Genomic DNA, 14,196 nt, shown 5'->3' on the forward strand with positions numbered 1-14,196 from the left:
CACGTACTTGGTGAAACTCAGACATATAATTTTCAACTTGTTCAATGATGTGCTTTAGATTTAGTCTTAACTTCCAAATGTCGTTCATTTTTCCCCAAACGATACTCGTCATCAATCCACTGACTTCAGTCGTATTGTTGATTTCGTGATATCGTAGGTGTTAGAATATTTAATTAAAGTATCTTAGTGTGTGTATAGACATTTGTGAAATCAATTACCACCCACTAAATCTGAAATTATGAATTTACTTGTGTGCGCACGACCTTAGTTGAGAAATTTTCTCGTTGCTCTTAACATTTCGACAAACAAACAAAACCGGTTACTTACAAACACACTCTCGAGCTTTAAACACTTCCGTGTTAGCGATTCTCTGCCCTTTGAAAAGATCGTCACGTAACAAACTGCCATTAGTAGTAAAGGCATGGCTGATCCGTACACTTATCAAGGAAACATTTCGTTCCAACGGGTTGCTTTAATTTGAACTACAGTGTAAAGAAGCCATGGATAAAATCCGTAAAACTACGAAAAAGGCGCAGGTAGCACATATCAGGAACTTTTTTTTTTTTTACAGAGTTCTGTATAGTGAGGTACTTTAATTTTCAATTAAAATACGGAATTGTCTGAAAACGTCCACGACAGTGTGTTGCCGGAAGGTTTTGTGTAGTTTTTTTTCAACAACGAATATAGTTACCAATCAAGTACTATTGTCTTTAATACTCAACTTAACCATTGTTTTCAAACTATTCTCTGCCATTCACAGTACATAGCATTTTGTTTTTGTCTGTCACAACACATGATGTAAAGAACTGACCATAGAAATAGGGTGAAATCACGTATTTTCTGTATAAAAACATAGCGAACCACAACAGTAATTAGCGGAATTAATTGCAATATTGTTTTTCTTGTTTTGTTTTCTGATGTGTGACGCATGTTAGCAGGGACCTGGCGATCAATAAAGTTATAGAAGCACAAGCAATTTGATGCATAAATAATTAAGAACTTTATTTTATAGGTGATGAAATATAACTCCCATCTGTAATTTTAGAATTAACCAAAGCGTAATGTACAGGAGATACCTAACATGAAAATAAAGAAACTGACCCGTCTTTATGTTCCAGACCCCTTTATATGTTTCTTTGTAAAGTTTACTGGAGATGAAAATTAACACAATAGGTCTGGCATTTATATCATTCTTAAATCAAATAAAACATGCAATCCAATTTCAAACGGTTACCATATTGACGTCACAAGGCTTACTTCTCTATGTTTTAAGCTTCTCTGTAGCTTGGAATGTTTTTTTTTTAAAGTTCTTCCAAGGTAAACATTGTTCTTGATATCGCCACCTAGCTAAAATATCGGGCAAAACAAAAATGCTTCGCTAAAAATGTCAGCGGAATCTGGGTTTTTAACGTATTCAGTCAATTTTTATGTCTCTTTTGTTTTTGTTTTCAATAATTTGGTTATAATCACGTAATTAAAACTTTGATTTCTAATTAGCAGATAAGAGGAAAGATTTTATCCTTTCACACTTACCAGTCGTTATAGTATCAGTGATAAGAAATACTATAGACTTATAATTTTAATTGGCAGTAGGTAAACTCCAAACGTGAGCGAACTGGCATCTTGCATCTTTCTTTGGTCTGTGACGCACTGAAGATGCAATTAATGAAAAAATAAGATTCATATCTATTAATTCAGCCGTCAGATGAGTACTTTAATCCTATGTGCAGTATATATTAAATGAGCCACATTTATAAGATGTGTTATATTGTTGACGTGGTTAATTTTTGCAATATTTCTTTTTGACATTCTTTTTCCCATGTGTATATGTCCGCATTTGGTAATTTTAACATGATTGGTACTTGATGCGCTCACAGGCTAGTTCAGAGAGAGATCCTAAGGTACTGACAAACGGTAGGACAACCGGTCAGTCAGAAGCATTCCCGTCTACTCCGGTATCTTTAATCAAATGAAGTGATTATCTGTCACATTTATAACGCCTCTTCAGCCGAAAGTGCAGAACCGCACAGCAGCTTATCTTAGCTCGAACCTTGAACGTTCAATGAAATAATGGGATTGACTGTCACGGTTATAATGCCCTCTCAGCTGTATATCGCGGGTTGAGCTTTTGACCTTTTATCTTTTTGACCCTGGCACGCTAACCACTGTAAGTCACGCCCGACCCGTTTATATGCTAACAACTGACCTGTTGTGTAGGTGTTTCAACAATCTAAATTTTGAAGCATAAATCGTAGAACGTTTAAAGATGTTATTTTCTTACATATACCTGTATTTGATGTTAGAACCTGTGTTAAACTGACACTGAGATATAATAGTTTTACGACGCTGTATCTAAAGAAATATTTTTAATGATGTATACTTTCGGGAATCAAACCTGGATCGCTCTGGCAGCAGATAGTATTAAGTATTAATAGATTTTTTTTTTCCGTAAAGCTCGAATATGTAATATATACGAAAAAATTTAAACTATCTAGACCGTTCAATACTCAGCGAAATACCCCCCCCCCAAATTATCAAGCAGCTGTTGTATGTTTCGGTGGATTCACCTACTTGTTCATCAAACGTCTGTTTCGCGAAATTTATGGACTAGCTAGCATCTACAACAACATAACCTGTTCAGTATACCTGAAAGTAAAATATATATACACACAGCATGGTCACAAGTAAATGGACACCACCTTTTCAGAAAAAAAAATGAAAATTTTCAGTCATATTCACATGAATTGATATTTATAATTTAATTAATATCTAGTAGATCTTCCTTTCGCTTCGTGGAGTTTATGATGCGTTGCCTTTTTGAGTTGTTCAGCTTCATCATGTCTGTACAAAATTGTTAAAGATATTAGGATTTGAGTCAAATTAGAACAATTCAAGGTACAGTTTAAACGTTCAGTTGCTATTGTAACATACTATAAAGACATAATTTGTTATTAAGACACGCTGTTAAAAGTATTTTGTGTATCCAACACTTTATTTATTCCTGTTTATTTATTCATAAATAGCTGTTAACTATTAATTGTATTCGAGTTTGATTTGTTTTTAAACATAGTTTATTTTGAACTGAAATTAAAACTATATTCGCCTTTTACTTATACTGGCTTGAAGAATAATCGAAACTTTTCCTTTTTATATCAAAACTCTTTGATGTACAAAACAAAGTGTATTTTAGAACGCCTTCTGTTTTTTTAAATGTGCTGATACTGTAATAAATGCGTGTAGACTGGTGAACCATAGTGATGTATTTCTAGTGTTATACAGTATTCTGGTAAGTGAAAAACAAACGTAACCCGTAAAAACTATCTTGCAGTTTATGCTTTCTAGTACAGAATTCGCAGAATTATCAATCTAATTGTCTGTCAATAAAATTTTGTACAGAAAAAATAATGTTTTGTAGTTATTGGAGAAGTAGTTTTAGCTTGTAAATGTACGTTTCTCATGCGTTGTTTCTCCACAGTTAAACTCCCGTTTTCGAGACGTTTGTTACACTCCTAACGTGCTAGAGACAACCACCGTCTAAGTCAACAAAAAGCAACACTCGGAAAGGTTTTTCGTTTGGGCGTTTTCCTTTCTGCTTTAAACTGTCGCCGAGTATGGGCCGCAAGAAAATTCAAATATCTCGGATCACCGATGAACGAAACCGACAGGTAGATAACTTTTTTCTTCAGGGAAGAACTTAAGTTAACGTTATCCCATATTTCTTATCTGGTTGAATACATTTTGTTAGTAACTGTATTTTTGCTTTATATATTTTTGAACTGTTTTGATGTAATTCATTTCTACTAAGCTGTTTTAAAACATTGTCTCAAAGTTTGAATACTATTAGGGCTTTGTTTAATGTATCAGATTGCCAAAATTATCTATTATAAAATCATTAAGCGATAAAATACTAAAGTTTTAAATATTGTTGACTTCACAACAAAATCGTCACATTTATTGTAAGTGTTTATCTTTTCGTTGCAGTAGTAACATATTTTTAAACAGTGACACATAGTTCATTGTTTGATATGATTACTTGGACGTTGACCAATTGGACTCATTGCTAATTAACGTCGTTTCGATAAGATAGAAGTTTATGACATAGCATGATAAGAGAAAGTTGATACATAACTGTAAACATCTATATTCATCAACAATAATTTGTTTGTAAAGAAAAGAAAAAGCTAAGTCCCCTATGAAGTGTTTTTTGTTTAATTCCTGACACGACTAAAATTTGTTCCGCTGATAACAAAATAACATAACTGTTAAAAAACAAAACTTGGAAAAACATTTTTTTGCAGCTTAAACTCTGACAAGAATGTATCCACTCATCTACAGCTAGTACATTGGTTTAGAGCTAAAAAGAAGTATTTTAACCTAATATATGATGCCACCAGTAGAAGACGAAAGAGGGCGCAACAATCTACAGTCGTCTTATGTAAATATATAAAAAACACATATATATTAAAACTTTACTACTTGCAGTAAAGTTATAGCACTTAGGTATCAGTCGTTATCATGATTAGTAGCCTATACAACCATTTAAATCTAATTATTAAATCAGTTACTATTCTTCATTATTATAATTAGATATTAGTTAGTTTATATCCCCCCACCACCACCACCACTGGAAAATAAGAATTATATTTATTTCTTTATTCATTTAGCATATGTATGTGAAATGTTTATTCATGTCTGCAGATGCCCATGCATCTGAGGATGTAATTTTATCCTTTTTCAATTTCTACTGTGAATTGTATTGATGGATGTTATCTTTTCAGGTGGTTTTGTTTTTGTTTTTTTCATTGTGTGGTCCTATTAAAAATATATTAACATATCTTAATCAAATACTGGGACTTGAGTGGCAGTTTAAAGGGTATTAACTTCAAAATGCTTTATGTGGAGGTACTGAGGAGTGTTGACAGGAGAGAGCCTATGGTTATCTTCATGTTGGAAGTATGTTTTATTGATATAGAAGGTTATAATTTCTGTTATTGTGGAGATTGTAAGTGGGTGCATGTTTTGAGTTTTATAATTTTGAAGCTCTTGCCAGAATATCTGTAGTGTTTCAAAGGTTCATTTATTAGTTAATAAGTTGGAGGCATCAAAGCTGATTAGTGTATTTTGTTAGGTCATTGTGACCACTGTTTTACTTGTTAATGGTGGTACTACATCTGCAAGATACTTAGCTGAGATATGGCACAGTGACAATCTGCAGGTAACTATGGTATAGAGAAGGTAACCCTGCTTTGAATTTGTATGATTGGAAGGAGCTGTAGTATACTGTTAGTTGTTGGGCGATTTATGTTCCAAGTTCTTTTTGATGGTTCTCGAGGAGTTGTTTAATCTTTTTCTATGTGTTAGTGGTCTTCTTATTTGGCCAGTGCAAAGAGATCAAATCTAACTCAATAGTTAATATGAAAATTGAATACTAGGGACCTAAGGTAAAGACTGAAATATCTTTTGAACTATATTATCACTAAAGGTGTAAAAGTAAGGTGTAAACAGCTCACAAACCATAACAAATGAAATTGTCTGTACACTCCCACAGAACAACCATAAAAGGGTTTCAGACAAAGCCAGAATGATTCTTTAGATTTATCTGTGAGGCGTATTTTATAATCAGTTTGAAGTTATTTATTAAAGGTATGTGTCTTTTCTAAGTTTAATTAGGAACAGATATAACCATTTTCTCTGTACTTATATAATGAAGAAAACTTGGCTTTGACATGACTGAAGGAAAAAGTCATGTAGACAGTAATGAAATCATATAATCACATAAGTTAAGCTAAATATGAAAGGAAAGGACTAAACCTAAGTTTTTATTCATACTAAATATTATTCACTGAATGCTTTGATCTTTCATTTCTATCAAGGGTCACTTTATCATGTTAATACAATATACTTTATTTATTTAAACACATAAATTTTTGCATATTTATTTATTTTTAATAATAAAACAGATAAGTTATGACTTTTTAAAACTCCTCTGTATTTAGACATTCCAGGTAGTTTATTTTCAGCTCTTAAATGAATAATTATCTAAATCATAAAAATATTTCTGTTTACGTTCCTGTAAATACTTGATGAATTGGAAAATAGTTTGAAATCTTCTGTTAGGAGTTGTATATGGCTGGTTTATAGAGACAGTAAAGTTCAAAACACACTTTGTATTGAATGTCTGATATTTACTCAATAAAATGTCATCTAAGGTAAGAAAAGTTTATTTATGTAAATAGTATTTTTGCAATTTTACACTTAGAAGTTTCTTTTGCAGATAATACTTTTGTACCAGCTGTGCATCAAAAATGAATTACCACAAATACAAAAAAAATATTATAAAAGAGAAATTATCAGTTAACTGAGAATTTAAGAATTGGTGTAGACATTATTTTTGAGAAATCTTGTAATATCACTTTTCTTTTTTTTCATCATCAAGTAAATATGATAGGTATGAAATAGGTTAAATAGCTCTTCGAAAAATACAAAGAACTGGTTAAAATGATTGTAAGGGAAAATAAACCTATGGTCAATGTTTCAGCCAAACAACCTCAAATACCAGATGAAGATCTGTTAGTTGAAATATTGACTGTGTAATCTTTTTCACTTACAGCAACTTTAATCATTTCTTTTTATCTCTAGATTTTATCTTGCTGTAATACATTTGTTTGTTAGTAGTAAGATTTTCATCAACAGAAACAACTATTTCCTTTTTTGATTCTATCCATCTGTGTATAGCACAGCTCTTTGTATGTATCATGGCTTAAGTATACAGAACAATTTCTTGTACTATTGAATGTTTTTTTAATATTGATCTATAACTTGCTAATTTTAACTTTCTTTTTCAGGTGACCTTACTATTGAATGTTTTTTTAATATTGATCTATTACTTGCTAATTTTAACTTTCTTTTTCAGGTGACCTTACTATTGAATGTTTTTTTAATATTGATCTATCACTTGCTAATTTTAACTTTCTTTTTTCAGGTGACCTTCACAAAAAGGAAGTTTGGGTTAATGAAGAAAGCTTATGAGCTGAGTGTGCTATGTGATTGTGAGATAGCACTGATTATCTTTAATGGTACAAACAAGCTGTTTCAGTATGCTAGTACTGATATGGATAAGGTGTTACTCAAGTATACTGAATATAATGAACCTCATGAAAGTAGAACCAACAGTGATATCATTGATGTGAGTGTTATTCACTTAAGTATAATTTTAATGATTATAAACAAAGTTTGCTGTTACTAGCAAACTTGTGGGCCTATGGGCCACATTTACAGGGCCACTATAATGAAAATTTAATGCTTGAACTACTATTTTGCACTCTTTCAGTTTAATCATTGCAGCTATAATGCAAGTTTGATTTCTTTAACCAAGTTATGATCAGTAATTAGTAGACCTACTTATTTACGTGCTCTAATGTAAATCAATGCCAAATTTGGGGTGTGCTTTTGGGGAATCTCCATAAAAGTGTTTTTGCTGAATACCCGTGTTCCCTAAGGGGTTGGGGGAAAAATTTTAACTTTGTGCAAATTTTGGGGCTGAGATGATTTGTTTGGCACCACTTAGAAGTCAGTGAGTCCAGAAGTTTAGGAGAAGTGGTTTTAGGGAAATTCATGGGTTTACCAAGGGGTGGGGTGAAAGATTTTACCTCAGTGCAAACCTCGGGACTAAGACAGTTCCTTTGTATGATTTAGAAATTGATGCGGACAGTGGTTTAGGAGTTACGTGACACACAGAAACTGAATTGTATTATATAGGTAAAAGCAAATTTTTTGTATGCAATTTCAATTTTATTGATATCAAAACAAATGTGTGCAAAAGAATAGTTTTTTTTTGTATTCATTAATGATATTGAGGAAAATATTATCCTTTATCTTGTACTTTGTGATAGTTATAATGATGAAAACTTACTATAAAGTAACATTTTGGGACAACATGGGACCTATTGGTCCACCTCGGCTGTTCCATCCTCTAAACTAAATTGAAAACAAAAACTTAAAGCCAGTCCACTTAGTCATTTCTTAATTTCATAGAAAATATTTTTTCTTAAGGGTGGGAACAACAGCAAATTTATTTAGTGAAAATAAAATGTTCTTAGAATGTATCTAAGGTGAAATTGTGCTTTTATTACAAGCAGAAGTCATGTGACAAAAGGTCATTTGCTCTTTCATTTTTCTGGAATATCTGTCTGAACAACTATTACAGATTTAAAAATTTTTATTAATAACTGTTATCCAAAACTTTTAAACTATGTAATTTCTAAAGACTAACCTCTTTATAAAATCAACTCTATACAAATTAGTTTATAGGGTCTTTTCTAGGATCAGATTTTGAAAATCTTCCCAGTTAATTTTTTCATGAAGAAGATCTGCCTCTTCCAACCTTTAATATTTAAATGTTTTAAAGATTTTTTTTAGACAATACTAAGTTGGGAAAAGTTACACTTGTTTAAAAAGAAAAACATGGTTTGCAATAAACATTATATACACTTTAATAAGCTTTAAATCTATGTATTTTCAATTACACCAGTTTTTCTCCATCCTGAAAAAAACATTGTAATGAAAATATTTTTTCAGTTAGGGATTGCTTAAGATCCGAATTATAATTTTGTATTTAGTCTAACCCTAGATTATGACATGAGTTTGTGTTTCTGTTAGTTAAGTCATTTTCTTGTATGAGTTTGGTTATCAAGTATATTTAATCCTGAACTTGAATGTAACAACTCTATAGGCTCTAAGCAAAAAGGAACATAAAAGTGGCAGTATCGAATGTGAAAGCCCTGAGCCAGATTCAGACCAGTACTCCCTCACCCCACGATCAGAAGATAAATTCAGTAAGATTAATGAAGAATTTGAGCGAATGATACAGAAGAATAGTGGTCAGCTGAATGAAAACAGGGTAAAACCTATAAATATTTCAAAATCTTAGATAAGAGTACATTGTATACAGCATTTCTTTTATTTATTACATACTTAGATGAAAAATTACCTCCCTATCAAGAGGTGCTTTTGTGATCAGCACCTACTCCAGTAATTAAAATCTCCCTCTCTGTTATATGGCTTTTAATTTTTGTTAATCAAAAAAAATATTCCATGTAAAGTATTTTTACCTATCATACAAGAAATTTCTCTCATTGTACAGTTCAGTAAAACTTCCTTTGAATACGAAAATGTTTGGATATTTTTCGGTGTTTACGTCTCTCTTTGGCTTCTTATGGAAAATAAACTAGCACAGGCATTCATTCAGGAAGTTTTTTATGAAATCTGTTTTGGATATTTTGCCTTAATGTCTTCTAATAAAACTAATTCTTTCTCATTCTATTTTTCTTTTATATTTTAGCCAACCCAGTCGTCAACACTTAACCAACATCTGGCCTCTGTGCCTGCTACAATGTCTGTCAGTACCTCTCCATATCCAGCTCAAGAGAATACTCTGATGCAGCCATCACCACACTCCCGCATCAGTCCATGTCCAAGTTCTTCAGGTACTATTTTTCTTGTCTAATAGGTTTCTATCACTGGTAATTATATTTGGGTATAGTGTCCAGAAAATCTGCCATTTCTGCACTGTCTTTAACATGTTTTACTTTTAACAGTGTAGAACATCCCCTTGTAGGTCTCCATTGATGATCCTGCTTAATTCACCACACCATTTGTGCCTCACTTTCTCCTCATTCTTATGTAATAAAATTTTGGGTAGAATTTCACTTTTTTTTTCTTTTAATCCAGAAAGGGTTAGAGGGTAGAGCTGGGCAACTAGTGGCATTTGCTAATCAATTAACAAGCTCTTTAATTGATTACATTCAACTAATTGATTATTCTCATATAAGATTTACAAAAATTTTATAATGCAGTAAGGAGAGCACAGAAAGCCAATTTTGTAGCTTTGTGTTTAACAATAAACAAACATAATTCCAATATTTCTATTTCTTAAATAACTGGTAATATTCAATAACAGTATTTACTGGAAACCCTAATTTTAGATAGTCTATTATTTTCATGAGTGATGACTCTAATTTTGATTAAGTTGAACAAACTTGCATTAGTCAAAAATTATAATAAAAAAATCATCATGTCATTATTTTGAATACTGAATAGGTGGAATAATCAGAAACACTAATTTTGATTAATAGACTATTTTTGTGATGTTGAATTAATCAATTTTGATTACTGGATAGTTGGAATAGTCAAGAACAGTAATAAGAGTTGATTATTTTCATGACATTAAATGATTAATTGACTATTTTGCATAATACTATTCAATGTAATTGATTGAATTAATTGCCCAGCTCTATTTAGAGGAACTTGCTGGATCTCCTTGATTTGGGGTGATCTGTATTGAGGTTGTCCACCATAATGCCCTGAACTCCTTCAGGATAGTGATTACTATGAATAATCTTCTTGGCATCCTGAAGGAGGAAATTTTCTCCACGATGAAAGATCAGGGGTTACATTTGTTTGACAGGTTTCTATTAGTTAGAATGAGAAACATCCGGTCTTCTGGGGTATTTGGATTTTCATGTGTGGCCATATATCACAAATATGTTCAGATGTTTCACCAGCCAGTGCATAATTTGGTGGTAAAGACTGCTATAGTAGTATTTGTACATAAACTGTACCTTTTACCCCAGATCTTGTCCAAAGTGAAAGAATGAACAAGAAATGCAACATCTTAAGATGCTCTGTCACATGCCTTATTGTGAGGCACATAATCTGTCCTCACCAGTTATAAAGCAGAGCTATGCTTCTGCTATGCATTATGCTTCAGTTGGGGTACACTCATCTATACTTGTTTCCCATTAGAGACATTTTATGTTAGGACTCTAGTGAAAATATTCATTTTTATTCAGTGGAAGTACTGAGAAAGTTTTCTTTCTAACCAAGATAATATCAGGGCTCTGGTTGACTTATATTATTCTAATTGTATCTTCTTGCAGTAGATATTTCTGAAATTTGTTGATTGTAGCTTGCTGGCAAGATTTTCTTTCTAATCTAGATGATATCAAGGCTCTAATTGACTTGTGTCATTATATCTGTATCTTCATACAGGAGATGTATCTGAAGTGTACCAATTCCATCACCATTCAATAGGTTTTTTAATGCCCAAGGACAGGTTAGTTACCATGAGGAGATGGGAGTAGCATTGCTGATCAGCTAGCATATTTCCTCGTGCCCTTCTAGCAGAAGAACTGGCATTATTATCATTGGAAATTAGTGTTGTAATAACTGTCCTTAATAAAGTTAAGAAATACTTTGACCTTATTTTATTTATACCACTACTTCATCTTTTTATTCATATGAAATAACTTTAATACCAAGAAAAATCAAGTACCTGGGTTACTTGAAATATCTTCCATTTTAACAAACAATTGATTGACTTGCAATGAAGTCTATCTTAAGACGAAGCATATATTTTTATTTTTGTTGTTTTCTTTTATCTTGAGAAGGCTTATGATACTATGTAAAAGTTTGGTATCTTATAGAACTCCTTTTGGATGTTTAGTATGACTATTTATCTGTAATTTCTTTAGCAGAGAGATCATTCCAGGTTTATGTGGTATAAAGATTATCTTAAAAGTTCACATAGGAGCATAGTGTATGCAGGTATGTCATGAGTGCCATATTTTTTAGCATTATGACCAATAATTCCAAATGGTCTCTACATTGATGACTTTCAGATTTCCTGTCAGTCATCAAATATTAGGTTCATTAAGAGGCAGCTCCAAACTGCCCTCAATAACGTATGCAAATAGACCATTGCAAATGATTCCAAATTTTTGTCATCTAAAACTGTTTGCAAACATTTTTGCTACCACCAGGAAATTCCCTTCAATCTTGAACTCCATGTTAGAGGTGTGTGAATTCCTGTGGTGTCCCAGTAAAGTTCTTATGACTTCTATTTGGTATATACTGTCTTTTACTCTTCACATCAGGTCTTTGGTGTATGCCTCAGCCAGGAACTCTATACTGAAGATATTGGAACCTGTGCATCATCAGGGGCTAACCATGCTTCTCTAGCCCAGAGCTTCTACAAAGAGTTCTATGAACCTCTATCCGACCTAAAACATTTGAACTTTCTTTTCAATATGCTTCAAAAGTCCAGTCACTACCACATTATTCCATTTGGCAGATTGTCTTCATGTCTCAGTGGGTTATGATTTTTATGAATAAATAATCTGCTATTTTTAATTTTTGGGTTGGGTCTGGCACTGGATGATTGTGTTGAATTTGGTGTTTATCCCACCCCACCATGGCTTGTTACCAACCAAACTGTGATCTTGCATTGAGTCGCCTGAAGAACTTGTGTATTCCAAGCTAAAAGCAACAACTTTTCTTTAATGAACACCTATCCAGCCATCCTTCCATTCCCACATTTACAGATTGCTTGAAATCTGGCAACTGTAGGCTCTTTCGTGATTTAGTGCAGTAGATGCTTACAGGCCTTTGTCTACATATTTTTTTCTTACTGTTGAGTTGTTTATAGTCTTACTTGCTCTGGACCATGTAAAAGTTAAGTAATACACTAACTGTATAACCTGTGCCAATTTTTCTAGCTTCTTGAAGGCCCTGGAATTGCTTAATATCAGTTGTCCCCAGTTCAGAAATAAGTAGTTCATTTCTTACTATTATCCTTTTCTATTTCGTATTCCTGGCCACGTTGGAATCTAAGAGAATAAGCTTGCCGACACCACAGCTAAATTGACCTCCTCTGGCAATTTTGTATGTTCCTTGCTTGGATTTCAAGTCTGTCATCAAAGCAAGGCTTTTCACCACTTAGCACATGATTTAGGGTGAGCAACAGCACAACAAGCTGATTGGATATCTTGTTTGTGCAGTAATTAAAAGTTGTTGTTTGTTATAAGCACAAAGCTAAATAAAGGACTATCAGTGCTCTGCCCACCATGGGTATCGAAACCCGGTTTCTAGTGGTGTAAGTCTGTAGACATACCGCTATGCCGCTGGGGGACTGTTTGAAATTAAGCACAGAGCTACACAGAGGGCTATCTGTGCTCTGCCCACCAGGGGTATCAAAACCCGGTTTCTAGTAGTATAAGTCTGCAGACATACCGCTGTGCCACTGGGGGGAGTAACTGAAAGGAGGAAGTTGTCCTCACATGGCTCGACATTGGCCAGAGTTTCCTTACACATTATTTTCTTTACAAAGGAACAATGTGACAATTTTCCACAACTTACTTTTAAACTGTCACTACGTTACTAAGTAAAGGCACCATCTTAGAGGCACGATAAAAATGTCTGGATTGACCATATTTTAATTTGTTATGGGCAATAGGCATTTTAATTTTTTTTAACCATCTTTTCACATATAATAAAAAACATTGTCTTATATATTGTATTTTTATACTTTTATTTTTTGATTAGTTGTTTAAAAAATATACCAAATATAACCAGTTATTTGACACTGATAGCCTATATGGCTTTGTTATATAAATCATCCGAACCAAAAACAAGAATGAACCCATTGTATAGGAAAATTTGACAGTAGGATGTGGTGCAAACATTACTTGATAATATCAATACCAGCTTAAATGAGTTGGTGAAGGTGCAAAAGGAAACAATACTGATAAGTTGTCAGGCTGCTGGAAAAAAAGTAATAAGTAAACTCTGAATCTTATATTTACCTTGCGTGAAGATCACAGTTTTGGCTCTGTGATTCTACGTGTGTCCAGATTTCTATATTTTAAAGATAAATTTGTGTAAGTACACTAAAAGAACTGTAGGAATAGGGTAGCAGTTGGTTAAGAAAAATTGAGGGATAAATTGTATAAATAAACAAAAGAATTGATTATGCAAGTTGAACCACTTTTAAAAATTACTGTTTTTTGGTAACTTCTCAATGTATTTGAGTGGAATGGCTGTAATAAAGGACATGGTCACAAAATACAGAAACAAATGTGCTTTTTTACAGCTATATATTTGTCAGTGCCAGGATCAAACCACATCATTAATTTTTTTTTAAGTACGAAATATTTTAATTTTTCAGCATCTCTGTTAATTAAATTAAAAGAAATAAAAAGATTGCGAGTTATGTCATACTTTGATGTTAACAGGTAAATATACATATGTATATATACACACACACACAAGTTGGTATATGTATCTTCTGCTTATTGAATGTCATCTTTACACTATTATATATATATATATATACACACACACACACACACACACACACAC

General features: G+C 32.7%; 1 protein-coding gene across 6 annotated transcripts in view; it reads left to right on the forward strand.

The window, feature by feature from the left end:
• LOC106464172 (myocyte-specific enhancer factor 2C-like) overlaps positions 1–14,196 on the forward strand; it is a 169,503-nt gene that overhangs the window by 145,152 nt on the left and 10,155 nt on the right. For all 6 annotated transcript variants that reach the window (XM_022391866.1, XM_013924293.2, XM_022391863.1 and 3 more), the window contains 4 exons: positions 3,476–3,665; positions 6,983–7,186; positions 8,732–8,899; positions 9,341–9,485. In XM_022391866.1, the coding sequence (XP_022247574.1) occupies positions 3,612–3,665; positions 6,983–7,186; positions 8,732–8,899; positions 9,341–9,485 (571 nt within the window). In that variant the 5' untranslated portion in view covers positions 3,476–3,611. The remainder of the gene's footprint in view (positions 1–3,475; positions 3,666–6,982; positions 7,187–8,731; positions 8,900–9,340; positions 9,486–14,196) is intronic.

Source organism: Limulus polyphemus, unplaced genomic scaffold, assembly GCF_000517525.1.
Source record: "Limulus polyphemus unplaced genomic scaffold, Limulus_polyphemus-2.1.2 Scaffold1578, whole genome shotgun sequence".
Classification (NCBI taxonomy): domain Eukaryota; kingdom Metazoa; phylum Arthropoda; class Merostomata; order Xiphosura; family Limulidae; genus Limulus; species Limulus polyphemus.